The following is a 25,796-nucleotide window of genomic DNA, read 5'->3' as shown; positions in this document are numbered from 1 at the left end:
GCATAATCTCTAATTGCTCTCTCTTCTAGTTTCTCAAAACAAGATACCCTCTAAAAGCTAGAGATTTGATCTAATGAGATGACTTAAGCAACTTGGAAGAAAGCAAATGGCCTATCTGCTATAGTATTCTCTTCATCTACAGCAAACAGAAATCCCACAAGCTGGACATGAGTGTGATACTGTAGCTCCCTTCTGCTCAAGCAAATAGCACTGAGAGACATACAGCCTGTGATACCAAAGTTATTGTGTTTTTTAGCCATTGGTAGTCTTATCCTTCATGAATCTATATAATCTCCTTTTAAAGATGCCCATCACTACATTTTGTGGAATTTTACAGTTTTAACTATATGTTGTGTGATGAAGCACTGTCATATCTCTCTTGAATTTTTCATTGTTTAGATTCGCTGGGTGAATCCAAATGTTAGTATGAGAAGAAATACTTTAATATACATAATAATATACATAAAGCCTAAAATTGAATGTCTATGTGCTGCATCATCCAGTACTACTCAAAGTCATGGTCCACAGACCAGTGTCAGTCCATGGGAATATTTTTCAAAATTTCCAAAAATGTTACATCTCTAATCTAAACTGTTGGTGAAACGGAAGATAAATTTTTAGAAGAGATACCATCTAAACATTAAGAAGAACTTGTTTACATTAAGAACCATTCAGCAGTGAAATAATTACTTTGGAGAGTGGTGGACTTTCTTTGGAGGATTTTAAAAAGAGATTGTTAATAGAATCTCCTTACGCTGTATGGAAAAGTGGAGTATATATTGTGAGGGCTTAGCGGGAGATCTCAATCTCTATGTGGAAGAAGAATGGCTCCAGAGTGAGCCTTGTATGTGACATTTTTGGCACTGCAGAGTGTTCCCCATCTTTCACCTTTCATGCTACTATTCAAATCTTATGCAAGAAGTCCATCACCTGATCAGTTTCAGAATTAAATAAGCCATTCCTGTCAAAAGAAAGGTCTTCTATTCTTGACCTGGTGTCCAAGCCACCTTTGAGTGCATGGTGACATGGCATGCTGAATTAATCTGAAGGGGCTTCAAATCCATGAGGTTCCATCTGAAAGATATGCAATGTGCAAATCCTTTTGTGCCTGAGCTAAATGTTGAAGGAAAAGCTGTACCTTTTCCCACAGTAGCTGCTATCAGGCTGCCATGGAAGCCTCACAGTTGCTAACTCTCATAGGCGCGTTCCGCACGTGCCAAAAGTCCTTTCCGGACGCCCCTAACCCTAGTACGCGCCGAGCATGTACAAAATGGCGGTGTCCATTCTACATGGGCGCTGCCATTTTGACATAGCGGACGCTTAGCATCCGCACGTCTTGGTGCCATTATGATGCTGCAAGTGCACCAATGGCACCTTGCAGCGTCATAATGGCACTGCAAAAAGAAGCCACTTTTTGCGGCTTCTTTATACTGCGCGGAGGAGTCGCGCGGTTTGGCCGCTGAGGCTCCTCGGTGCAGCAAATGAAGGCGCCAGCAGACCACCCTTTTGGGCGGTCTGGAAAGCACCATAGTTAGTGCAGCAGATGAGTAGAAATGTCTTCCCTTAAGATCTCATTACTTTTTTTCTTTCTCTGGAGGTCTGGAATGTACTTGTTCACCTCCATTTGTCAGAGAAACTTTAGCAATGACAGAATATGGTGATGGATGCTGGCATAAAAAATAGCATTTTGTTCATGAAACAGATAGAACCACATGAAGGTACATGGACCCCTCCATGCACATACGAGAATGCTTTTGGATAGCTCGGTAGCAGCAAGTGAGTATCTTGGTAGCATGGGCACCAAAATGCTCTGAATGTCTTTGGAAAAGGATCAGAAAGCTTGGCACCAATGGCAACCTTGAAGAACTTTGGAACGAATATCCTCCAGTACAGTTGGCATTTGGGGAAAACCCAGCTGTAGTGGATTGTTCCTCCATGCCATCCCATGAAAAAATATTAATTTTTGGAAACTAATATGGTGTCCTGTTATTCATTGAACGTAATACATGTTCAACTCATTTATGCAAGGTAATTTACTGTTTTTTAAAACTGGTTACTGGTTGCTGTTGATGCCAAAATTCAGCAGCAAACCACAATGAGAAAAAGAAGGCTTTTTAAAAACGATTTTTAAAAATGGGATACTGGTGGGGTGGCCACAATTCCCACCTTCCAATCTTAGGCAACTGTCATGGGGAAACTCAGTTCCAATCACTCTCTATCATCATTTCAGGGGGGGGGGGCAACACAATGGGACTGCAACATGTGAACCTTTGGAACCATGGATGACCCATTTGTGTGAGTCACAAATATGAGGGAGGAGGAGGAGGAGAAGCTGTTCACACCTGTGGTTCTTGCCCAACAAAATAAGTTGATGATGTTGAATATTTCCTGGCTGTGCGCGCACAAGCACTACTATATTTTTACCATTTAGCCTAACTGAACTGGAACATAGTACAGGAGGGAGCCAGGTAACCTGCAAGCCCACTATATGTTAAGCATGCTTGATCAATTCAGTACTTGAATGCTTAAGTTGCCTACTGAGCATCCATAAAGACTGCTGTCCCTAAATCTGGATCTGGGCTTATTAAAACACACATTTTACAGAAATATTTACCTTTCGGTATTTAGCATATCTACGATATCGATGCCGAGCTCCTGGACAGCAAACCTTTATAAGCCAGTCTTCACCTGAACTTTCACTACTAGATGATGTTGATGACTCAGTCTAAAACCATTAATATAACCAAAAAACAAATGAAAAATAATGTAGAGTAATAAGCGCTTTCTAGTTCTGCAGAATGTGCAGATTTAGACTGATATAGTTGACTGGCTTCTTGTCAGATGACAACTGCTAACGAGATTGTAAGAACCCTCATAACTGAATCACCATGGCCTAAATCAGTCAAGTCCTCACCGCTGGCTATGATGGCTGGGGCTGTTGGGACTTGAAGTCCATCAATATCAAGAGAGCTGCATGATTCTCATCACTGGACTAAAACCAAGTTTCCTTCCATGTATTCTACTTGTATGCTGCCCAGAGATCATTTCAAATTAGGCAGAATAGAAATATTTTAAATAAATAGTCAATCAACTGAAATGAATAGGACTCGTTCATCATAATTAAGCCACTTTCATTTAATGGGACTATTCTAGTTAAGAAAAACACTAAATTTAGCTCCAGGTATGATGGACACCTTCCACTGAAATATCATACTCCACAATATTAACATCTATATAGGAAAACTGGGAAGGGGTGAGAGGGAGACTACTAGTTCATTTTTCAGGATGGCAGAAACATAACTGGGTTGATTCTCACTCACCTCTGCCCAAGTCAGCCTTAAGCTGTGTTATTATTATTATTATTATTATTATTATTATTAACCTTTATTTATGAAGCGCTGTAAATTTACACAGCGCTGTACATGCAATCTTTTTAGTTAGACGGATCCCTGTCCTCGGGCTTACAATCTAAAAAGACATGACACAGAAGGAGAAGGGAGTGGTGGAGGGAAAGGGTAAGAGGTCCAGCAGTTCCTCTCTACCTCCAAGGCCTGGACCAAGGCAGATGGACTGGAGGGAGGGCTTGGCTTCATAATGGATGGTTAATCTTCTTCTGGGGAAAATACATACTCTCAAGTAGGATATTACATATACAGTACATAGCAATACAGGAAATGGTTTGATAAACAGTCACCAAAAGAACATCAAATAGTAAGCGACAATTATGCAATGCCTTGGGAAGGCTTCTCTGAACAGGATGGTTTTCAACTCCGTTTTGAAGCTGGTTAAAGAAGTGATGGCTCTTGTTTGTGGGGGAAGAAGGTTCCAGGAGTGAGGGGCAGCGAGTGAAAAGGGGCGAATCCGGGATGGGGCAGAGGAAATCCTGGGATGGACAGCAGACCTTGACTACCAGAACGGAGGGCCCTAGTGGGAAGGTGAGGGGAAATAAGGTCTGATAAGTAGGGAGGGGCCAGTCCATGGAGGGCTTTAAACGTGGACAGCAGGAGCTTATACTGAATGCGGAAAGGGAGGGGGAGCCAGTGAAGGGATGCCAACACAGGAGAGATGTGGTCAGAGCGGTGAGTGGAAGTGATAATGCATGCAGCTGAATGCTGAACAGAGATTAAAGGACGGAGGTGAGAAAGAGGAAGCCCAGCCAGGAGGACATTACAGTAATCAAGTCGTGAGACCACTAGGGCATGGACCAGGATCTTGGCAGTAGAGGCGGAGAGATATGGTCGGATTTTGGCAATATTGTACAAAAAGAATCTACAAGCCTTGGCTGTGGTCTGGATCTGAGGGATACACGACAGAGAAAAGTCAAAGATAAAACCAAGACTTGCTAGACTGGTTGAATAGAAATGTTGTCCACAGAGACAGAAAAGGAGTGTTAAAGGGTGGGCTTAGGAGGAAAGACAAGAAGCTCAGTCTTGGACATGTTGAGCTTCAAATGCCGATGGCGCAGCCACTGAGAGACAGCTGTGAGGCAAGACAAAACTTGCTGTTCAAGCCTTGGAGAAAGGTCAGGGGCGGAAAGATTATGGGACATTTCATATTAACAGGTTAGTAGACATATTGCATACATGCCTTCCAAGATGCGAAAGCAATAAATCAGGGGTAGGCAACCTTTTTGAGCTGGGGGCCGAGTTGCTGTACCTCAGACAACTGGGGGGCCGAAGCCAAAAAATAAATAATTAAATAATTTTTTAAAAAATTAAATATTTAAATAAACCAGGACAAATGTAGGACAAAATTTTCAAATGGAAGACACTTTTTTAAAAAAAATGGAGGACACGAGAAAAAATTTGCTGATTTTTTAAAAAATGTTAATATAAATGCATGTTTCTGAGGCTTCTATAGACAATTGCCCCCCAAAGGCCCCGGCAGCAATCGGCGGCAAGATCGGGCTGGGGCCGGTCCCAAGGCCTTGCCGGGCCGCATCCGGCCTGCGGGCCGCAGGTTGCCTATCCCTGCAATAAATGCTTTGGTCATTATATGTGTGGATGTAGATGGGTGGCTAGGATATTAGTAACTGTGTACTACGCCATCTCTGCTTCAGAAAGGACAAAATACCTCTTAGCCCTCCTACCCTAGATGGATTTCAGTGTTTAACAGCTGAATACAGACACCCTCTTGACTGTGATCTCTGAGCACCACCACTGATGGAGCCTGAAGAACCAATGAGAGAAACAAAGCAATCCAGGTAGTGCTTGTCGCTGTGATTACAACAGGCCTCCCACCACAAGAAACTCTGAGCTCAGCACCTTCATCAGTTTTAGAACCACAACTTAACTCTGGCATATGTGAGGAAATAATCAGGAAGAATGCCACTGAATGGGTACAATTTGCATTTCTCTCACCACTGAGTAAGCACTGTATAGATGTTTTCTTAAATCTAAGAGTAGGGATGAATCCTTAAATGTTGATCCATGGTTTAGTTTTCAGCAAACAGGGGAAAGGATAAAACATGCTACATGGGCCAGCATGTGAAGGGCCTGAGCAGATCAAACAATTAGGGCAGAGATGGGGAATGTATTGCCATTCAGGTGGACTACAACTCCCATCAGTTCTAGCTAGCATGGCCAATGGTGAAAGATGGTGGAGATGCAATTCAGCAATCACCACTCTACAAGACAAGTCCTGATAGTGGTGGTACTTTAGACAGCACCGAAGATGCCTCAACCAAGATGCCTTCACCTGATAACAGCAATGTTAATTGGCAACTTTGTTGTTGTTAACCTCCCTTGAGTATGGCTATCACTCATGGCAACTGTGGATGAGACATCTCCAAGTCTCCCTATCTTCCACTGCTTAGGTCTTATACAAATTCAAACCCGTGGTCTCTTTAATCGAGTCCATCCATCTAGCATAGTCTTCTTCTCTTTCTAATTCCCTCTACCTTCCCCAGCATTACTGTCTTTCCAATAAGTCATGCCTTCTGATGATGTGGCCAAAGTAGGACAGCCTCAGCTTAATCATTTTGGCTTCCAAGGAGATTTCTGGCTTAATTGGTTCTAGGACCCATTTGTCTTTTTGGCTAGTGATCTGTAAATCATGTCACCCAGACCAACTAGAGGTGAGCAGGCACTGAAAACCTGAAAACCATGCCAGCTACCACCAATGCTGCTCCCTCTACTTCCTTAGCAACCATTAGAAAGCAGCCTAAGAGCATCTTTTTTAAGGACTTTACAACTATGTTTGACTTAATATTACAGTTATAACTGCCTATGCCAGTGTATATTTCTCATCATTGTGTATAGATGTGACAGATGGCAGCCAGAGCAGTAAAAGTGGAATAACAGGGCTATAAGAGTGTAGTGCAGGATTCTCCTCAATTGAGGCAGCCTGGGCCCTGAGTCTGCAAGAACTGAACAAGGCTGTGAAGGATGGAGTGTCTTGGAGGTCTCTCATGCATAGGGTTGCCATAAGCAGAGGCTAATACACTCAGAGGAAATTGATGTTGTTGTCAGGACACACTAAAACAAATTACAGTACTTGCCCATAGGGTAACCATACTTGCTCATAGAGAATCATCAGGGAATATTTGCCCATAGGGAATCATGGGTAAATACTTGCCCATAGAGAATCGTTGGGGAAGGCTTGACCTCAGCTCATTGTGGCCCCTGTGGATGAGACACGGGAATACTTGCCCATAGAGAAACCATACTTGCCCATAGAGAATCACTGGGGTATACACTGAGGAATCACTGGGCGAGTATTCCCCAATGATTCTCTATGGACAAGCACCCTCCAGTCATAGAATCATAGAGTCGGAAGAGACCGCAGGGGCCCTCCGGTCCAACCCCATTCTGCCATGCAGGAACTCTCAGTCAAACCAATGACTCCCTATGGACAAGCATCCCCCAATGGTTCGCTGGTCCTCCTGGGTGCTTCCTTTCCGCCACTCACCCTTTGCGGGGGCTCCGGGGGCGGAGGAGGAGGAGGGGACTCTCTCGGTGTGGATGTGAAGGGCCCCTCCGTGTCCCCCGGGGCCTCCATGCCCCCTTCCCAGCCCTCCCCTTTCGGGGCAGCAGCACTCCCCCGCCCTTGCTTCCCTCCCGCCCTCTGCTTCCTTCTGCTCCCTAGACGCGCATTCAGCGCCTAGGCCACAGCCTCCAGTCGCCCTCCCCGGTCTCCCTCCGCCGGGAAGCATGATAGTCCCCCAGGTCCACGTTCATTAACTGTCTTATAAAAGCCCTGGCGCCCGGAAAAGGGGGGGGGGGAAATAACACACTTTTTACATATCCCCATGATTTAAAGGCTCCAGGTGCCTCTGTTATGACTGGTCCCCCCTCAGTGAGGGGACGGAGTGGTGGTGGCCCTCATGAGTGTATCCCTCCGCGCCAGGAGCCCTGCAGCGTCGCCATGGAAACCCCTCCGCTTGGCCCTCTGGCTGGCAAGGCAACGGAGGCCTATGGTTGAAAGAGGCCTATCATACGTTTTAATGGGGAAGGCCCAAACCCCTTGGAAGGGACTTAGACGCCCCCCCCCCCAACACTGTTATCACGATCACGACGGGGGCAGCAGGGGGACCAGGCTTCCTCCTTTTTCCAGGACACGTCCTACATTTGCTCTTTGTGTCCAGGAGGAATTCCCAAACGTCTTCCATTTGGAGCATCACTGAGGAGCCCATTCAGTGCAGGGTGACCGGGCTTCCTCCTTTTTCCAGGACACGTCCTACATTTTCACCTTCTGCCCAGGAGGAATTTCCACATGTCCTCCATTTGGGGCATATCTAAAAGGCCCATTGAGTGCAGGGGGAAGAGGCTTCCTCCTTTTCCAGGACATGTCCTACATTTTCACCTTCTGCCCAGGAGGAATTTCCACATGTCCTCCATTTGGGGCATATCTAAAAGGCCCATTGAGTGCAGGGGGAAGAGGCTTCCTCCTTTTCCAGGACACGTCCTACATTTTCACCTTCTGCCCAGGAGGAATTTCCACATGTCCTCCATTTGGGGCATATCTAAAAGGCCCATTGAGTGCAGGGGGAAGAGGCTTCCTCCTTTTCCAGGACACGTCCTACATTTTCACCTTCTGCCCAGGAGGAATTTCCACATGTCCTCCATTTGGGGCATATCTAAAAGGCCCATTGAGTGCAGGGGGAAGAGGCTTCCTCCTTTTCCAGGACATGTCCTACATTTGCTCTTTATGTCCAGGAGGAATTCCAAAATGGCCTCCATCAGATTTGGATCATCACTAAGCGGCCCATTGAGTGCAGGTTGACCAGGCTTCCTTCTTTTCCAGGACATGTCCTACATTTTCACCTTCTGCTTATGAGGAATTCCCAAATGTTCTCCATTTGGAGCTTCGCTAAGGAACCCATTGAGTACAGGGTGACCTGAGGTCCTCCTTTCCCAGGACATGTCCTACATTTCCACCTTTTGTCCAGGAGGAATTCCACAATATCTTCCATTTTGGAGCCCACTGAGTACAGACCAGAGGTCTTCCTTTTCCATTTTCTGGCCTGTGCAGTCTCTTCCAACTCTAAGATTCTATAATTCTATGATTCTATTTGTGGACTGATGCTGCCAGTCTGAAGAGTGTTTCCAGGAAGGAAACAGTTGTAGCCAAGGGGCAGAAGTATGGGGCTAGTCCCTTGTGCATTAGAGAAAACATGCCAGCCCCCCACTTCTGATAGCCTTAAGAGTGGTTTGGACCATCTACTCCTCTATTGTCAACTACAAGGTATGACTGGCAGTGGCTCCTCCAAGTTTTTGGCAAGATTATTTTCTATTGCTGCTGGAGATCCCTGGGATTCTACCCACATTTGCCCATCTAAGTACTAACCACGGCTGTCCCTGCTTAGCCTATGAAATCAGATGAAGACAGGTGTGTTTCGGATAGTAAGCAAAGGAGTTTATGACACGGGAGGCATTCCTCTTAATTTCGAATGAAAAGAAAGTGGGGCCAGAACGCATTCATGTGAATTCGCTAGTTCAGAGAATTTACGTGAATGTGAACTGCGCTCGAACTGACTCCCCATTGCCCCAAAATAGCGTGCCATTGCCCCAAATTGCATGTGATCACCTCTCGCCAAATAACGTGAAACCCCACGATTGCGTTCAGACTGACTTCCTATTGCCTGACATTGTGCGTGGTAGTCTATCACGCAATAACATTAAGCCCCATGATTGCATTTGGATTGCCATTGGATTATACTCCCAATTTCCCTTGTCTGATAAACTCCAAAGTTTATCTTCCAGAAAAAAATAAGGGCATTTTTGGGAGAGACCCTCCTGCTTGTCCTTCTTTTTCCTTTGGTCACCGTGATCCTTCACCAAAACAGCCAAGCTGTCAACCTGAACTTTCTCTTCTCCTTTTTGCCCCCTGAACACTTTCTCTGTGACTACTTCCCTCTCTTTATTTTTCAACCCAAATGCCTCAGACTTCCTGGATCTAGAAACCAGTCTACATCTTTAATTCATTTAGTACCCTGTGTTCCAAAGCATCAGAGCCTTTTGAAGTAAGTATAGCCATTTGAATTATTTTCCATACTATAAAGATCCTGTCTGCTTTCAGATCCTAAACAGAGTCAGCCCTGGTTAGTACTTGTATGGGAGACCATCAACAAATACCAGATGGTGTAAGCTATGTTTCAAAGGAAGAAACTAAATGCAGTAATTAATACAGCAATAACGCTGCAACACCCAGAAGAATAATTGTGTATTATGATATCAGATGTTTTTGGTATATTTGATTTTAAAATTGAAGGGGGAATAGCTGTGTATTCTGTGTATAACATATATTTACATTTCTACCTTTTTTTTATTCACACAGGATCAAGTTTAAATTGCCTTAAAATTTTAAGAGAGATAAAAGTAATAGCATTAGGCAAATACAGGTAACAAGCAGTTTTTAAAAATGCAGTGATAGCTGTGTTGACTATAAAACAAAATCCAGTGTACATTGCTAAATATTATAAGTGATATGTCTTGCTGTAGGTATTTCAGATAAAGCATTCACACAGTTGGGACCTTTTTTCTTTATTTAGAAAAGTATGCACCACTCACATTTACTTAAAACTCAGAAGAGTAGCATGAGGTATACAGAAATAAATACAAAAGACAGAACACTAAATTTCCAGTGGCAATAATAACTACATTATTTTGATTTATTCAGACCAAGCCTTTCTCTTTCAAAGCAGCCACTGGGAGATGGACTGGGACTAGGGCGTTTATCAGACGGGGTCTTTGCAGCTCAGATCCGGGGCTTCTGCGGATCGGGCGATTCGCATTCATGTGATAACGAGAATGTATTTTCATACCTGGTAGTTTTAAATGTGAGCCCCTTCCACAGGATTTCCAAACTGAATCCTTACTGGCTCCTCATTTTGGCGCGTTTTGGCGAGTGCACTAAATAAGTGGATTGACGCGTTTCGCCTTGGGGCTCTGTTCAATCTCACTGCGAATTGGTCTGGTGTGGAATTCCAGTTTGCTTGTGCTCCTGAACACCATCGCAAGACCCCCAAGGTTGCAAATCTCCCATGACGTCCTCCTGCAATTTGCCCCATGTACTTCCGGTGGCCCTTTTTGCTTTCAGGGCAACCGGGGCTCCATTGGAGCTCTGTCTCTGCTTCCCTCTCCTTCCTCGCTGCAACTTCTTGCAGCGCTTTCTCCCTCCCTGCCTCTCTCTCTCTCACACACACACACATCCCTGGCAGCCAAATTCAAAGGGATCCTCCCTGTCAGAGCCCCTATTCATTTCATCCACATGTACATCTATCCTAAGGATGTATACTAATGTTTTTGACATAGATGTGAAGGAAATGAAACATGAGGATGGAGGGAGAGATGGAACTCCCAGAATTCCATAGCACTGAGCCAGGACAGTTAAACTGGAGTTAAACTGGATTATCTCCCCAGTGTGGATGCAACCTAAGAGAAGGCAACTGAATGACAGGAGGATGGATGCAGGCCTTTCCTGAATAAAGTGCCCGGCCACAGAATGACTGCCCCCCACATCATGGATTAGCCCACCGCTCTGTTCTTGTTATATTTTTATTGTGTTTTTTAATTGTGTTTTTAATAGATTTTTTAATTGTACATGTTTAATCCTGTTTTAAGGGGGGGAATTTGGGACATAATTTTGTAAATGTGGATTTTAATATGTTGTGAGCCGCTTTGATTGTCTTGTAACAGAAAAGCGGGATATAAATAAAAATTTTATTATTTATTATTATTTAGATATAGATATAGATATAGATATAGATATAGCTCTTTAAGGGCTTTTGGACTTCCAGAATCCCAGGCTATTGGCCAACATGACTGAGGCTTCTGGGAGCTGAAGTCCAGGATCCTTTAAAGGGCACAGTTTGGGGACCACTGGGATAGATGTCAAATGGATGGGGGCTTTGACACGGAGGACCCTTTGAATTTGGCTGCCAGGGATGGGAAACTAGAAGGGAGAAAGAAAGGTGCAGCTGTCATTCACATGAAAGTGGAGCCAGATTCCCTTCTTAACCCTGGAAGTGCAAAGGTTCAGGATGCCTTCAGGGCCTCTCTGAGCATGTGCAAGGGTCCCAATTCAAATCGTTGAATCCCCATGGTATGCACCGGTGTGGAAATACAATTTGCACTCACTCCGCTTTGCCTGAATCCGCATCACGTGACTTCCTTTGATTCGATTCCCCATCAGTTCGGAAGGGCATCGGAACAGCGACCAGGTATGAAAATACATTCTCATTATCACGTGAATGCGAATCACCTGATCCGCAGAAGCCCCGGATCTGAGCTGCAAAGACCCCGTCTGATAAGCACCTAGGGCTGGAGTCAATGGGAGGTTCATTCTCCATGCAAAGAGCCACTATAGTGGCCCTGATCATAACTGGTAGTGCAGCATAGCATAGGGCAAACAAGTAAAGCCATCACACATTTTCCAATCTTCCACCAGCAGCAGCGAGGGGAACAATTGCATTGGCTAGTTGTGCAAGAAAATTATTGTATTAAAGAGCAAACTGAATAAGGTTACATTGTAGTTTTGACCCCGAATTCTTCATCTGCCATCTAAAACAAGGGTGGGGAATTGTAGCCTTCCAGATGTTATTGGACAACAATTCTCCCAAAATCTTGAGTATTACCCATGCTGACTAGAGGTGATGGGGATGGAATCCAACATTATCTGCAGATTCTCCAACTTTCTAGTTTATTTCTATAACAAAAATGCAATGCAAGGGACAAACTGACAGCAAAAATACGTATTCCACTGTTGCACTTGAGGTGCTGCTTTTGAATCTCATGCAGTCTTTCTTAGCATATAATCCTTATTTCCTTTTGTGCATCTGGATTGCCTTTCTTTGTGGTTCAGTAGTGTGTTGCTGTATTTGGCTTGTACTGATAGTAAGAGCTTTCGGCTGCCTTTTTCTTTCAAAACAATAACATTCAATTTTTTCTTCAGATGAGATGGTTCTGGTGCTTACTAAATGAAATCCTTCTCTGTGCAAGATGTCGATCAGCAGGCCTAGAACATTAGCACCACTGAACAGTTTCCTTTGATCAGGTTTTATAGAAACATACCTGAAAATAACAAAAAGTTATTAGTGCTAATAAATTTTATTTTGAAATGTTAATGCATTTGCTATGTGTACAGTGTGAACAGTCTTATTTCTGAAGCCTAAAGAAAGAAAATAACATACTGCATTAGAAAGTTCAACTTCTAATTGGCTGGGCTTTTAAAGTTTGTGGGGAAAATTGTTGGATTTTTATGAGAGTCAGCATCGTGTAGTAGTTTGAGCATTGGACTAGGACTCTGGAGACCAGGGTTCGTATCTCCACTCAGCCATGGAAACCACTGGGGGACCTTGGGCAAGTCACATTGTAATCCCACGCAGAACAAATCTTGCCAAGAAAACCTTGTGCTAGGTTTGCTTTAGGGTTGCCATAAGTTGGGGACAACTTGAATGCACACAATAACAAACTGTTGTGCTTATTAAGAAAGCAAATTCCAAATGCAAGACACCAATAAGCCAGTATTCCTGGAATGTCAAGGGCAGCGATATGTGTGTCCTTGCGCTTAAATTAAAGAGGTAGATAGCAAAATCAGGGTGCAATTTTCACTTTAAATGATGTAAGAAACAGTCTCCTCACCCGCTTTTTGTACCCACAATTCCCATCTGGGCACTCCACTCTCACTACACTCTGACCACAAGTAGAGATGTGAAGGCCCGGGGAAAAAACGGGAAAAAAACTGTGGGGCATTTTTTTGTTTTGTTTTTTTCTGAATCATGTTAAAATAGAATATTCCATAATTGATTTTCTTCATTTTTTCAATTTGTCCTCCCCCCTCCAGTTTTTCCCTGTATTAAAAAAAACACACAATAAATTTGTTGGCCTTCACATCTCTAGCCACAAGTGGATTGGATTTGTGGCAACTGCACGGGTTAGGGTTAGGGTTTTTTGTTTTTTTACAAACTCTAAACAAGAGTTTAAGCAACCCCAGAGGTTGGGGGCTGCCTTGACCTGCCCCATCCTCCATTATCACACCCACCATTTTTAACCTCCCTTGCAGCTCCTGCCCCCCACCACCCTGAAATGGGGACTAAAATGCAGTAAACCTTCAGGATACTTACCGTATATATTCAACTATAAGTTGACTTTATGTATAAATTGAGGACAGGTTTGGGGGCCGAAATTATGGATTTTGCTATGACCCATGGATAAACTGAGGACAAAACTTTGGGGTATGCAACAAATCATCTAAATAATGAAGCAAAGGAAAACAATGCCAAAGAACCTACAAAGTTTCAGCAGTTATAACTGTTTGTGGTCACACTAAAGGCTGGATAGATGAGAAAATAGAGGGGGAATCAGTGCTTCCAGGACAGATTACACTCTTGCCTTTCACCAGGGATTGGTTCCTTTTTGTTAAGAGTTCAAGTCAGTACTTACATTGACCCATAGATAAGTCGACTCAAGTTTTTGGGTCAATTTTTTGACTAAAAATTCTAGACTTATACACAAGTATAAACAGTAATTGTTATTTTTGACCATAGATCTGTTTTATAGTCATGGGGGCCTTTTTTCAATATCCTGCTGCTTTGGGTCCCAATTTTGGGAGAAAAGTGGGATATAAATTAATACAATAAATAAAATAAAATATCAGAAGGGACCCCAAATAGCCAATCATACCATTGAGATTTTTAGGGGAGGTTTTGTCAAATTTCTAGCATACCTTTAGGTTGGAGGTGGACTGGGTGCATAAAAATGGCCCTAGGGGCAGCCTGTGAACCACACTTTGCTGAGTCCTGACCTAAAACAAAGACAGTGAAGAACTGAAGGTTTTCCTGGATACACGTCATCACATACACGTCATCTCTGAGGTGCTTTGTTGCAGTGACAGAAATCATTTAAAAAATAAATCCCCATACACTGTTTGTGTTGTGTTAGTCAAGATATCTACAGACGGCTATTAAAATACCTTGCTACAAGCTGATTGCTGTAATCAGTGCCGCACTGAAAAATAAGATCGTGATGGGAAGGCTTCTCCAGAAAAAGGGGTGTCAGCGACTTCTGAGAAGGTACCTCATGGTTCTTCCAATTTGTCCCTGCAAGTTTCTCTTCAAAGACAGTGATTCGCCCAGCAAGTTCACTAATGGTGAAACTGAAAGAACCAAAAATGCGGAAAAAAGCCTGAGTTTCTTGGAGCAAGAACCGTATTTCCAAGATTTCTGGCTTTGCTCTCAACAAATGTTCTTGATTCAGAAGATCAGCCACATGGTAGAGTTCATAGAAATCAGCCTCTCGCTGCAGCCTCTGGTAGTCTGAGAAGTCACTGGGCAACGAAACCTGGAGTGTTCGTAAAATGTCTAGAATATAACTGAACAAAACTCCATCACGGTCCACAAAAAAATGGCCATTCACCAATGTAAATTCAGAGTCGTTTCCATTCAGCATCCTTGCCAATCTAGACTCAGGGAACCTCTGCAGTGTCGAAGGCCTTGTCATGAATTTCAGTCCTCCCACATTCAAAGTGATCACACTTTGGTTGTTCATCTTCCTCTTTCCAACAAGAAAACTGTATCGTCAACTGGTGTGTCTCAAAACTACGTGTGTGTATAACCAAAATAGCATATTCCACTCAGTGCGTTTTAGGAGAGAAGGGCGAAGCAAGCATCATATTCCTTAGCAACAAAAACCACGTACATGTACAAAGTACACCCACAAAGTTTTGTTTACAGGGCTGGTCACTTGGGAGCTAAACATTATAGACAGTTAACAAAGCCTCTGATAAAGAAGCTTTTTACATAGTCTTTTTATGGGAGCTCAGCCCTCTTTTTTTCTGTCTAGCTGTAAATTTTTTGCAGCATTAGCATTACAGATGATGGTGAAAGAGGGCCAGAGAAAGACAGATTTTCAGTGTTGGATTGCAGCAGTGTGTCTGCAGTAAACAATGCAATAAAGCTTGGTTAGGGAACGAATGAGATTGTTGAATGGTTGACTCACTGGCACATGCTTAAGAGGCAAGTAAATATTTGAAGGGATGTCATATTGAGAAAAGAACAAGCTTGTTTTCTGCTGATCCAGATACCAGGACCCAGAACAATGGATGCAAGCTACAGGAAAAGAGATTCCACCTCAACATTAGGAGGAACTTCCTGACAGTAAGGGCTGTTTGACAGTGGAACACACTCCCTCGGAGAGTGGTGGAGTCTCCCTCCTTAGAGGTCTTTAAACAGAGGCTGGATGGCCATCTGTCAGGGATGCTTTGATTGAGAGTCCCTGCATGGCAGGGGGTTGGACTGGATGACCCTTGTGGTCTCTTGCAACTCTATGATTCTATGATTCTAAAGATCCACAAAATCTGTCCAGTTTCCACACTCCTGTGGAAGATTGATGAAGCTGATTTCTGTTGCCTTTATTTAATAATAATAATATAATAAAATTTTATTTATATACCACCTTTCCAGGGATCAGGAATACTCTATCCAAAGTGTTGCTACAGCTGACACTTGCAATTGTGGAAATTGCTGGACTGCTTCAACAGAACACATTTTGTTATTCCCAGATGAGAATGCTCACCTTCTTCTAGACATTCTTCACAGAAGTAACCATGTTAGTCTCTTGCAGCATAAAAAGGAGGAAGGGTGTGAAAGGAAAGCAGCAGCACCATTAATATTTTTTTAAAAAAAAATTTGGCATGAACTTTTTGGAATCCACTTCTTTGATGCAGTACAGAGTCCCACAAAAGCTCATGCAAAAATAAAAAAACAGTTAGACTTAAGGTGCTGCTACATTCCTTTCTCACCCTTTCTTCCTTTTTATGCGCCCTCCAGACTAGAAATAGCAGCTGCAAATGCAAACTGCTCTGTAACTGCTCAGACTTTGTGGTTATGAATAGGCTGTACAAAATGTGCACTTACCTGACCAATTTCTTGGCCTCTACATGCACAGTAAAAGAAAAATAAGAGTCCTGTATACAGCTGGAAAAGTAGCCAATGGATCCAAATATATTCTCCTAGTGTTCTGTTGCCATACTCCTTCTCCAAATCCTACTTCTTTACACTATACCTGACTTGATCTAGAAGCAAATTTCTGTGCATTGTTAACACAGTTGCTAGCAGCCTTGTTATATAGATAAAAATGCTGTTTATAATAATCCTTTAGAGTTAGGCAACAATTTTCAAAGAAAAAGTCATGTTAAGGAAGTAAGCAGAACCCATCCATTTTAGCATGAGTTTCTGTGGATTTCAACTTCTTCAGATGGACTGATGGAATGCAGCATTAGATCCATGGTTACATACTATAATTGTGGGTCAGGATCAGCACGTAATCAGATGAAAAAGATGCAAATGGAATAGATTTAAACAACTTTCAAAGAGCTGTAAAATGATACAGGTCTATCAAATATTTGGCCTGTTAGTCTTCAGGAGTCAAAGCAATATATTCTGCTTAGCTGAAAGTCAGTTTCTGACTTTCCAAGAATTATTTTATTTGGATAACAGTGATAAGAACCTGTATATTAATATATGGGGTATGCCAAGAAACCATTTGTACTGTTTTCTAATAGATTCTAATAGATTGGAATTTGTGAGTATATCTAAATCAGCTATTTCTTTTTCCAATCTTCCTTTTTTTGTTGTTGTTCCAGAACAGATATTTGAAAATCAGTATAAGTTAAAATGTACAGCTAGGTTTTTTTTTTTTTTTTGATATTCTTTTTTCTTATGTGAGACTTGTGTCTGCTTATTGTGTTCTGTAGAGATCATCCTATGTAGAGGGCTGAGGGGCAGGAATAGTATATATCACACTGGATGATGAACAAGTAAATATATCACTGATATTGTGGATGAAGTCATTAGGAATTACTGTATATACCCGACTAAAAGTCGACCTAAATCGGGCAGGTTTTGAGGCCAAAATTATGGATTTTGATATGACCCATCGATAAGTCAAGGCTAAAACTTTTGGGCATGTAATGAAAGATGTAAAGGACAAAGCAAAGGAAAACAGTGCCAAAGAACTTACAAAATTCCAGCAGGCATAACTATTTGTACTCATATTAAAGGCTGGATAGATGAGGGAATAGAAGGGGGTCAGTGCTTCCAGGGCAGATTAAACTCTTGCCTGTCACCAGGCGATGATGATGATGTGTGTGCATGTAATTTAAAGTACAGTATTTATATTGACCTGTGGATAAGTAGACTCAGGTTTTTCGGATCAATTTTTTAACCTAAATTTCTCGACTTATACATGAGTATATCAGTATGTTGCTTTTAGAGCAGATTGTGGGGAGACAGTTGGCATCTGCGTTTGTGACAAGGGTCTCATTCCTAATTTCCACCCGTACAATGTCCCCTTCTGTCTGTCATCAATTGTTTAAGATTGAGGGGTTTCTGGCAAGCAAGTAAAGGCCTGGGACCTAGCATGAGTAAGAGGGCAGCTTTATTATCCAGAGATGTATTTCCTCCAGTGTCATACTACTACAAAGTCTACATATAGGACATGAATGTAATAACTCTCTCCATTGTTTCCCAGCAAATTGTTATTTATAAGCAATCAAATATTGTAATTATCTTTCTAAAAAATAATCTGTTGTTTATTCTTTATTCACTAGATTTACACACAAACACGGCAAGATCGCTGAAAATAATGAAAGCAAACCAACTCCATTAAAACAGATTAAAACACAGCTTTTAAAAAGTAAAAGGGGGGGGGGGGGGAGAGAGCACACACCTTATTGAAAGCCCTTTATGCAGCAACTCAGCTTAATTGCCAAAGGCCTGAAAAGAAAGGTCTTTGCCTGTTGAAAGACAACAGGGAGGGGACCAATGAGCTACCTTCACCAGGGTCTTTACAGCCTGTGAACAACTACTGCAAAAGCCCCTTTCACATCCCCTCCAAATGTACTTCTGAAAGAAGCAGGACAAGTCATCCTCCCAAAATCTCAAATCCCAGGCATGTGGGGGAATGCTGTCCTCAGACTTCCTGGAACCATTCAGATAGGGTTGTCCAAGTTGTAACTAGCACATTGAATAGCCTCTAGGATTGTCATAACAAAGAAGCTCCATGCTCCCCACAACAGCCCTAAGTTAATTGTCTAGCTGCAATATGCTGGACCAGCTGAATTTTCTAAGCACTTCCCCCCCCCCAATAGAATCACATGTAGAGTGCATTGCAATAATCAAAATGGGATGTAATGAAAGCATGCATTTCCACAATTAGCCATTTCCAGAAATGAGCACAGTTTGGGAGCACTCACCTCTGCACTTCTGGGTTTAACCAAAAACATGAGGTAATTCTATACTGCACGTTAGATGCTTATTTCGGATATCCATTCCAACCACCAGGTTCTCTTTTTTTTGTCTGGTGTGAGCTTCAACTTGTTCATTATCATCCAGTCCATTACTAATAGAGAACAGCTTCCTTGGCTTTAGATTAGGGTGGGAAAACTGCAACCTCCACAGCCTATTATCTTATTTCAAAAATAATGTAAGCAAAATACTTCTTATATGTGAACCACGGATATGGGGACATTATCAATACAAGAATTTATTTTAAAATTATTTTCAAAATCTTCAAATGTTTACCAATATTCTCCGATGAGGTTTTTTTTAAACTCTAGGGCAGGAGTTGTTCCCTCCGTAATCCATTTGATCATAATCCCATCAACTCTAGCCAGTACAATCAATTATGAAGGATTACATACTGTGGAAGTTGCATTCCAACATCGGAAGAATACATGATCACTAAAGCAATCACTTTGAACATACAGGTCTTATATACTGGTGGCAGTTACAAAAGTTTGTATTTGAACACAAATTGAGCAACATTATCCAGCATCATAAGGATATAGTTTACACATATTTCACTAAGAACAGCAGCACTGTCTTTCACTTTCTCCCAGTAGAAGACAGCATGGCCTGCCATTTCTGCTGTATCTGGCAGATAACCTGAGCCTAATGTAAAAACAAGAGTTTTCCAGCACTGAAGAGTATCAACAATAAAATCCATAAAGCACATCTGCATTGTACCACCAAGGATAAGTGAGCAAAGCAAAGCTGTCACAATAAATCTGAGTGAGAAGAGAGAAATTACCCCTTTAACACTACTTTTCTCCTGAGGTAAAGAAAGTTTGTCCACATCTGCTAACTTAAATTGTTCCCAGTGGCTAGTATCAAAGCCTTTAATTGTAGAGTTGATGTCTACAGTAAGACAAGGTAATCTAGTTTCCTTGATCACCTTGATTTTCTCTCGAAATTCCTGCATCTGCTGCAGAAATACAATGGGTTCAGACACATCCTTAGAAGCTTCAGCAATGTTAAATGCTGTTCGTTGTTCTCGTATAATTGTGTTCAGTTTATTGATTTCTGGGTCATACGCTTGCATAACTGCAAGTTTCATTGTCTCAAAGTCTGAAAGTATCTCATTCTTTTTTTGTTCCAGTGTATACTGTAATTTCTCAAAAAAATCTTTTACTCTGTCATAGTCTTTTGTCAACATCTGCAGGGCTTTCCGCTTGCTAGTTTCCAGAGTGTCCAGTCGAGAAAGTGCATCCCCACAACGCCAAGTTTCAAACCCTTGGAACAATGTCTCAAAAGCATGTTTTTCCTGAAAGTAAGCATCTTCGATGGAGCAGAACACATGCCTTATATGATCTCCTCGAGTTGCACAAATGCCACATATCAACTGTGTGTCTGTCTGACAAAAAATGTTGAGAGGCTGGCCACTGTGCACTTTACACAAAGGCATTTTTGTGGCTACCTTAATCTTGTTATACTTCTCCACAATACCTTTTAGAGAATAGTTGACTTGGAGATTATTAACTCCTGTAACAATCGTTTCCTTCCGGCACGTAGGACATTTGAAAGGACACTGTCTCCAAATTACGTTCCGGGCATTTCCCTCCAAGATCCCTTCCAAACATTTCTTACAGAAGTTATGTGAACAGGGTAGTGCCCGTGGATCATCAAACAAACTACAACAAATGGGGCATGTAAGGTCTTCTTCAAGGAGCTCCATTGCAGTCTATAATAAAAGAAGAACATAGTTTAGAGAACTATAAACATTATAATAGACCAAGAAATATTTTTCCTCTAGTTCTACAAATTACACAGATTTCAGCTAAAGCAAGACAATGTTTAGAAACTATATATCATAAGAGATATTCATTATTATGTATACAGGTTTAAGAATTTTACCACATCCAAATTTACACCGACAGCAGCATGCACACATACACACAAAGTACTGAGCTTTTTTATCAGCTGCCTTTTGGCATACTGGAACAGAGGAACTCCTTGCCCAAATACTCCCTACAGTAAAACAGGCTGGAAAGGAAGAAGACAAAATTTTCCTTTTCTTCTCCACATTTTGTCTTGCCACCACCTTCCCTTGAGCTTTTAAAGAGGCAGAAGAAGAGCAGAAAATATAATGAAGGGCCCGAACAGACAGGCCAAAATAAAGCTGCTTCGGGTCACTTTGGAGGTATGCTGTTTAAATGACACAGGCATCTTAAGAGGCCAGAAACTGCCCCAAAGCTGCACTCTAGTCCTTAGGACTGGAGTGTGGATTTGGTGCGGCTTCTAGCCTCTTAGGATGCATGCAGCATTTAAACAGCATACCTGCAAAGTGACTCAAAAGAGCTTTATTTTGTTCTGTCTGTTCAGGCCCGAAGTTTTATCTTCCAGAAAATCAAAATGAGCCACCTTCTTTCTGTAGAGCATTTTCCAAGCAACAGTTGCACATCTATAATTTTGCCCCAGCTCCTTTTAGAGGTAAGGCCTAAGAGAAGAGACAAAGGATGGATGCAAGGGACAAGTCACCAGTGGTTTTCTGTCTTTGCCAGAGAACAGCAGCATCTAAGAAGCATGGAGGTACTACTATTTCCATTTAATAAAACTGGGAGTTAATAGAACTCTACTGCTAACCAGAATGTGGACCATGTTAATTTTTACTAGTACAGTACTCCTTCCAGAAATTACTAGTTAGCCATTGCAACAGCATTAACACTGATACTGAACCAGACCCTGCTTCCTCCCAAAAGTGGTAATGTAATTATTTTGAAAACCCTTTGAGCCCCCCCCCCCGCCTTTTCCTAATTTCCTTCCTTAAACTCCAAAAATGTAAGTCCTAAAATTAACCATTCGTTTATGTTCCCTGCACACATATTCAAGGGTAGCTGTGTTGGCCATATAGCAAAGTACAATAACATCTCAAATCCACAAAATAGTGATGTCTTTATAGGGCAACCAACATGCACAGAATACATAATTCAAGCTTTCTTTTTTAAACTATTCTTTTTACTACAGATGCACACACACAATAAAAGTATAAAGAAAGAATAAATAAAACCAATAAATTAAAACAAAGACATATAAACACAGTTACATAGTACAACATAAAACTAACACCAAAGTAAATAAACTTGCTCCCAGAACCTTTACCAAAAATACACTCCATATTCATGCTGGTTGTTTTTAATTATTTTATAGAATACCTTCTGCTTTATATCCTGTATTTCCTCTTGTTTCTCCACCACCCTTTCCTTTCTTCTCTCTTTTCTCTTCTTTTCCTCTAACTCAGTGATTCCCAAACTATGGTCGTCCAGCTGTTTTGGACTTCAGTTCCCAGAAGGCCCAGCCAGCTTGGCCAACAGTCAAGAGGTCTGGGACCTGGAGTCCAAAACCTCTGGAATACCAAAGTTTGGGAACCACTGCCTAACTCTTCCCAAAATCGGTACTGCAATTATTTTGAAAACCCTTTGAGGGCCCCCCCTTCCCTAATTTTTCTCCTTAAAAAAACTCCTAAAAACAAAAGTCTAAACAAACAATTCCTTTGCTTAGTCTTCCCTCCCTAAGCTTTCTTACCTAAGTATGTAGAGAGATCTTGTAGCCCCTTTGAGACTAATTGAAAGAAAGACATTGGCAGCATGAGTTTTTCTAGATCAAAATGTACTTCCTCAGATGCATTTGGTGGAGTGGAAAGCCAGGGACAGACATACAGTGGGCCCTTGGCATCCGCCGGGGTTTGGTTCCAGGACCTCTGTGGATAACAAAACCTGTGGATGCTCAAGTCCCATTAAAAACAGTGGCATAGTGAAATGGTATTCCTTATATAAAATTGAAAATCAAGGTTTGCTATTTGGAATTTAGAACTTTTTGGAATATTTTCAAGCAACTGATGCTTAAATCTGTGGATAAAAAATCCATGGATAAGGAAGGCTGACTGTATATACGCTATTGGTATGTGAGAATGTCAATTTAAAATCCTTTGTGTATGGAAATGAAGTAGCAAAGGGCACAACGGATTTTTAATTTGAATTGATATTGTCACATACCAATGGCATATATATGTGTGTCCCCAGTTTCCACTCAACCAAATGCATCTGAGGAAGCAGACTTTAGTCTATGAAAGCTCATGTTGCCAACTTTCTTTCTTCCAGCGAGTCTCAAAGGGGCTGCAAGATCTCTCTACAGACTGATTCCACAGACTAACACAGCTATATCTTTGAAGAATAATAATAATAAGATGCATCTGAGGAAGTAGACTGAAGGCTAGGAAGCTAATGCTGCCAACTTCTCTCTTTGAGTCTGAAAGGTGCTACAAGATCTCCCTACAGACTCACACGGCTATGTCTTTGCTTTCTTGCATAACCTTTCATAAAGGCACCAAAAATACAGGATGGCAAAAGCTTTCCAAGCTCCCCTGCCTCCCTCCCTGTCAGGTGCAGCTTGGAAAATGCTTGTACAACCCTGTATTATATCTATTTTCTGTGCCTTTTTATGGGGTTGACCCTATGAAGGTATATGCAGTCTCTCTCTGCTTACTCTATACCTTTGGGATCCCCTGGCTCCTTTTATCACTGAGATCATCAAGAGAGCCTCCTTCGTGGCTGAGAATAAGACAGGAAGTACCTTCAGGTTTGCTCCAGGGCATGGCCTTAAACGCTCAAAGAAGAACAGCAGCAGCAGCAGCAGCAGCAGCAGCAGCAGCAGCAGCAGCAAACCCTCCCTTTTGCTTCTCTAGGCTTCAACTCTGGGGCCTTCCTTCCTTGAGGAGAAAATGGAGGGCTGTGTTGCAAAGGGGGTCTCCCTCAGGGCAGCCTCCTCCTTCCCTCCGGCGGCCCCACAGCAAAGCCCCGCTTTGGAGGCCTCAGCCCTCACCTGGCTGAGGGAAAGGGAAAGGGAAAGGGAAGGGGCAGTGGTTGCCTGTTGTAGTCCCCGCCCTGGGCCTCCTCCCCTTCCTTCCGTCCTTCCTCCGCCTCAGAAAACCACAGGCTCTCAACAGCTTCCACTGCTTCTGCTACTCCATCTCTGGCTGCCTCCTGTTGCACTCTGGGGTTTGCAGTCTGGGGAGGGAAGTCTAATAACTAAAGCTCATGCTGCCAATTTCTCTCCTTCAGTAAGCCTCAGATTTCGGGACTTAAACACAAGTGCTCCCCTAGGTGTGCTCTGGAAGGGATTTGGACTTCACCTCCCAGAGTCCCAGGGCATATGGAGAGCTCTTGCAGCCCCTTTGAGAGTAACTGAAAGCAAGAAGTTGGCAGCAGGAGCTTTCCTAGGCTTCAGTCTCCTTTCTCAGATGCATATTATTATTATTATTATTATTATTATTATTAAAAGATATAGCTGTGTTAGCCTGTAGAATCAGTATGTGGAGAGACCTTGAGGCCCTTTGAGACCCACTGAAAAAAGGTGGCAGCAGGAGCTTTCCTAGACTTCAGTCCACTTCCTCAGATGTATTCCTCACCAAATGCATCTGAGGGAAGTAGGCTTAAGTCTACAAATGTTACCACCTTCTTTCTTTCACTCAGTCTCAAAGGGGCTACAATGGTCCACTAACTGTGCCCTTTAAGGGATTTTGGACTTCACCTCCCAGAATCCCAGGCTGTTGGCCAACGTGGCTGAGGCTTCTGGGAGCTGAAGTCCAAAAGCTGTTAAAGGGCACAGTTTGGGGACCACTGATTTAGAATATTCAGCCAGACAGCACTTAGGCCTCTGAACTACAATCCCCAGAATGCAACAGTCAGAGCAGTTAAAGTGGAATAACAGTGCTATAAGAGCATTGGATGTGAAATTTTGTTCTATTTGGAAAATAAATAAAATAATAGAAAAAGAAATAAACTAAAATTATTATTATGTTATATCCCACCATTCTCCCAATATAGTTTTTGTGGTATTTCCACTTTCACTGGGGTCTTGTGCCCCTAACCCCAGTGAATGTGGAGGGATGAGTACTATGTTTTACCTGAGATAACACCTCTTTAGGAATCTCTAGGTCTTTCAGTGCAACTCTGTGGTCAACATCTGCCAGACATTGACCACAGAATTGTGCTGAAGGACCTACAAATGCTTAGTAGAGTATCCTCTCTAGGAATCTCCAGGTCCTTCAGTGCAACTTTTTGTTAAAGTTGACCATAGAGTTTCGCTGGAGGACTTAGATATTCCTAGAGAAAACATGCTAATAGTAGTACCTGGCTTCCACTCCATCCAATGCATCTGAGGAAGTAGACTTAAAAAGCTCAAGCTGCCAACTTCTTTCTTTCAGTTAGTCTCAAAGATCTCTCTACATAATGAGACATAAGAGACAGAGATATAGACAGACAGTTGAGAATATATACACAGAGAGAAAAATAAAGGAAAAAGTGGCATCAACAGAAATAACTGGAAGAGGAATATGTATAAACATTCAAACCATGTGTATTAGATAAGCTACAAGGAAAGAGCAAAAACAATTAACTTAGGCTTTTAGCAGCTTTGCTTGCTGTAAGGCAGTGGTTCCCAACCTTCCTAATGCCGCGACCCTTTAATACAGTTCCTCATGTTGTGGTGACCCCCAACCATAACATTATTTTCATTGCTACCATTGGAAATATGTTTTCCGATGGTCTTAGGTGACCCCTGTGAAAGGGTTGCTCAACCTCCAAGGGATCGTAACCCACAGGTTGAGAATCGCTGCTGTAAGGCAATATTTTATTGTTTGTATATACAGCGCTGTTCAAATCTACAGCACTATATAAATAAAGCGTAATAATAATAATAATAATAATAATATATGTTGGTATGAATTGTATTGCACATACTAAAGGTTTGAGTTACAGAGGTTTGAAGAAAAGAATAGGATTGAATTAGAGATGTAGGGTTGTGTAAACAAGGCAACATTGGACATGAAATTTTGTTTTATTTGGGAAATAAATAAATAATAGAAAAAGAAATAAACTACAATTATTATTATTTTATACCCCACCTTTCTCCCAATATAGGGACTCTAGGCAGCAAACAACAAGTATAAAACAATACAAAAATAAAATAATAAATAAATAAATAAATATTATTATTAATACAATTTAAAAACATATATATA

At 42.0% G+C, this 25,796-nt stretch overlaps 3 protein-coding genes across 9 annotated transcripts in view; all 3 read right to left on the bottom strand.

Annotated features, from left to right (window-relative positions):
* The window catches only part of LOC149313417 (protein FAM228B-like), a 42,447-nt gene extending 35,410 nt beyond the window's left edge, over nucleotides 1-7,037 (bottom strand). For 2 of the 5 annotated variants that reach the window (XM_089519070.1, XM_089519071.1), the window contains exons 1-2: nucleotides 6,910-7,034; nucleotides 2,615-2,725 (exon numbers count right to left, since the gene is read on the bottom strand). In XM_089519070.1, the coding sequence (XP_089375196.1) occupies nucleotides 2,615-2,725; nucleotides 6,910-6,999 (201 nt within the window). In that variant the 5' untranslated portion in view covers nucleotides 7,000-7,034. Of the gene's footprint in view, nucleotides 1-2,614; nucleotides 2,726-6,909 lie in introns of all 5 variants that reach the window. The other 3 variants (XM_089519074.1, XM_089519073.1, XM_089519072.1) reach the window with 3 other exon arrangements.
* Nucleotides 7,038-12,000: 4,963 nt separating this feature from the next.
* On the bottom strand, nucleotides 12,001-14,987 carry KCNRG (potassium channel regulator). Its single transcript, XM_089523195.1, has 2 exons — nucleotides 14,413-14,987; nucleotides 12,001-12,512 (listed from the first exon to the last, which is right to left on the bottom strand). The coding sequence occupies exons 1-2, from the start codon at nucleotides 14,985-14,987 to the stop codon at nucleotides 12,260-12,262; spliced, it is 828 nt and encodes a 275-aa protein (XP_089379321.1). The 3' UTR covers nucleotides 12,001-12,259.
* Nucleotides 14,988-18,024: 3,037 nt separating this feature from the next.
* LOC149313415 (E3 ubiquitin-protein ligase TRIM13-like) lies at nucleotides 18,025-25,431 on the bottom strand. Of its 3 annotated transcripts, XM_089519068.1 has the most exons (3): nucleotides 23,437-23,478; nucleotides 23,348-23,403; nucleotides 18,025-20,459 (listed from the first exon to the last, which is right to left on the bottom strand). In XM_089519068.1, the coding sequence occupies exon 3, from the start codon at nucleotides 20,451-20,453 to the stop codon at nucleotides 19,227-19,229; it is 1,227 nt and encodes a 408-aa protein (XP_089375194.1). In that variant the 5' UTR covers nucleotides 20,454-20,459; nucleotides 23,348-23,403; nucleotides 23,437-23,478; the 3' UTR covers nucleotides 18,025-19,226. The 3 variants fall into 3 exon arrangements, with proteins under 3 accessions (XP_089375194.1, XP_089375195.1, XP_089375193.1); XM_089519069.1 differs by lacking the exons at nucleotides 23,348-23,403; nucleotides 23,437-23,478 and adding an exon at nucleotides 24,907-25,431; XM_089519067.1 differs by lacking the exon at nucleotides 23,437-23,478 and having other exon boundaries at nucleotides 23,348-23,415.
* Between the last annotated feature and the right edge of the window lie 365 nt (nucleotides 25,432-25,796).

Source organism: Sceloporus occidentalis, unplaced genomic scaffold, assembly GCF_023333645.1.
Source record: "Sceloporus occidentalis isolate IW3139 unplaced genomic scaffold, rSceOcc1.0.p SCAF_4, whole genome shotgun sequence".
NCBI lineage: Eukaryota > Metazoa > Chordata > Lepidosauria > Squamata > Phrynosomatidae > Sceloporus > Sceloporus occidentalis.
This window is presented reverse-complemented; position numbering and strand designations above follow the sequence as displayed.